This window comes from Larimichthys crocea, unplaced genomic scaffold, assembly GCF_000972845.2.
Source record: "Larimichthys crocea isolate SSNF unplaced genomic scaffold, L_crocea_2.0 scaffold280, whole genome shotgun sequence".
Lineage (NCBI taxonomy): Eukaryota > Metazoa > Chordata > Actinopteri > Sciaenidae > Larimichthys > Larimichthys crocea.
The window spans coordinates 1-1,777 of record NW_020853684.1 but is presented as its reverse complement, the minus strand read 5'-3'; the positions used below and the strand labels follow the sequence as shown (position 1 = coordinate 1,777).

General features: G+C 41.0%; 1 protein-coding gene across 1 annotated transcript in view; it reads right to left on the bottom strand.

Annotated features, from left to right (window-relative positions):
• The window catches only part of LOC113744906 (histone H4), a 989-nt gene extending 957 nt beyond the window's left edge, over positions 1-32 (bottom strand). Inside the window, exon 1 of the mRNA XM_027276035.1 lies at positions 1-32. Within this exon, the coding sequence (XP_027131836.1) occupies positions 1-9 (9 nt within the window). The 5' untranslated portion in view covers positions 10-32.
• Between the last annotated feature and the right edge of the window lie 1,745 nt (positions 33-1,777).

Here is a 1,777-nt window from a genome sequence, read left to right as displayed (position 1 = left end):
GCCACTCATTTTTACTGTTCAGATGGTTATCGTACACATATAACTGTCTCAGTATGCCCCAGATTATTCAGCTTGTCCTGAGGACGTAATAGAAAACAGCAGGCGGTCCTAGGGTTCTTCTTTTGGTCTTCTGAAGGTTATGGTTAACTCTTCTGGCTGCCACCTATTGAACAACATCATGACCAGGGACAACTGGTCTCCCGTACGGACTTTTCCATTTATATAAACAGTCAAAGTGCAATAAGATAGTTTTTTTAAACTGATGTGATTATATGTATATCCACCCGCCCCCCCCTTCTTTTCCTCCTGTCTTTTCTTTTCCCCCCTTTTTCACGTCATATGATGCAAAATTCTTTTATATTTCTTGCAATAAACAAATTCTGAAGATTTTGCAAAAATAAGCCTGACGTATTCTGCTAGATCTGTGGTAAATACACCATTGTCACATCTAGTCACAAGTTTCATAAAGCATGCTTACCATGCCTATTTTGGTATTAAACTTGATGACCAGGGTAAAGCTCGGGCACCACACATGGTATGCAAGTCATGCACCGAGTATATGTGTCAGTGGACCGAAGGCAAGAAGACTTGTCTGAAGTTTGGAATTCCGTTGGTTTGGAGGGAGCCGACAAACCATGTCACTGACTGCTACTTCTGCGCTATTGATGTGACTGGGATCAACAGAAAGAACCGAAGCAGCATCAAGTATCCTGATCTTGAATCAGCACGTCGTCCTGTAGCTCACTGTGATGAAATTCCAGTACCTGTCTTTGGAGAACTTCCTGACATCAGTGAGGAAAATTCCTCCAGTGTTCCAGAAGATGAAGAATTGCATTATGCAATGCATTACTTATTCTCACATATGGATCAGTTTCCTGAGAATCAATGAGTGATGAGCAGGGGGAGAGATTCCATCTGGACATAAAAGAGATGGAGACCAGGTATCAGGGATCCTGTCATGATGGCTGTTGGACTCTGAAGAGACATCCCTGTTGCTGAGCATTCGATGGGTTCGAAGAAACGGAAGTTCATCCCTTCAATTTTGCACAATGACGACGTAACGCTCAATTTACATGTACTTACCTTTATCATTATTAAATTTACAGAAATTGAAGTTTGTTACATTTAATTAATACATTCTGTTAGAAAAAGATTTTTCTCCTAGAACCTTTTTTGGGTGAGAAATTAACAGAAGTCATAAAAACAAAATCAATTGTCAGATTGGATTTTTCAAAATGGCATAAAAACCTGACCTGATTGAGAAAAATGGATGTCATTTTTCATAAAAACCTGACCTGATTGAGAAAAATGGATGTCATTTTTGGATTTAAGAGTGCACAACAGTCTTAATTCAGTTGAAAAAAAAAACAAAATTAGTTTTGTAACTCTTTTAACATGATGTCCATAAACTCTATAACCTTTTAGACCTGTAGACATGACAGTTATCTGTCCCAGGATTAAAGGCCTTGACCAGGGTAGTAACCCTGCCTCAATCTGCAGTTTATTGCATTTAGTAATTGTAACAAGAGGATACATGTGGTAAAGATAAACACAGCTTTTAGTTGAGATGGTGGATGGTCCTGAAAAGGACCTTTGTGTTGTTGCGGTAAACAGCGAGTTTACTTGGAGCTGGTGTACTTAGTGACGGCCTTTGTTCCCTCAGACACGGCGTGCTTGGCCAGCTCACCGGGCAGCAGGAGGCGGACAGCGGTCTGGATCTCCCTGGAGGTGATGGTAGAGCGCTTGTTGTAATGAGCCAGACGAGAGGCCTCTCCGG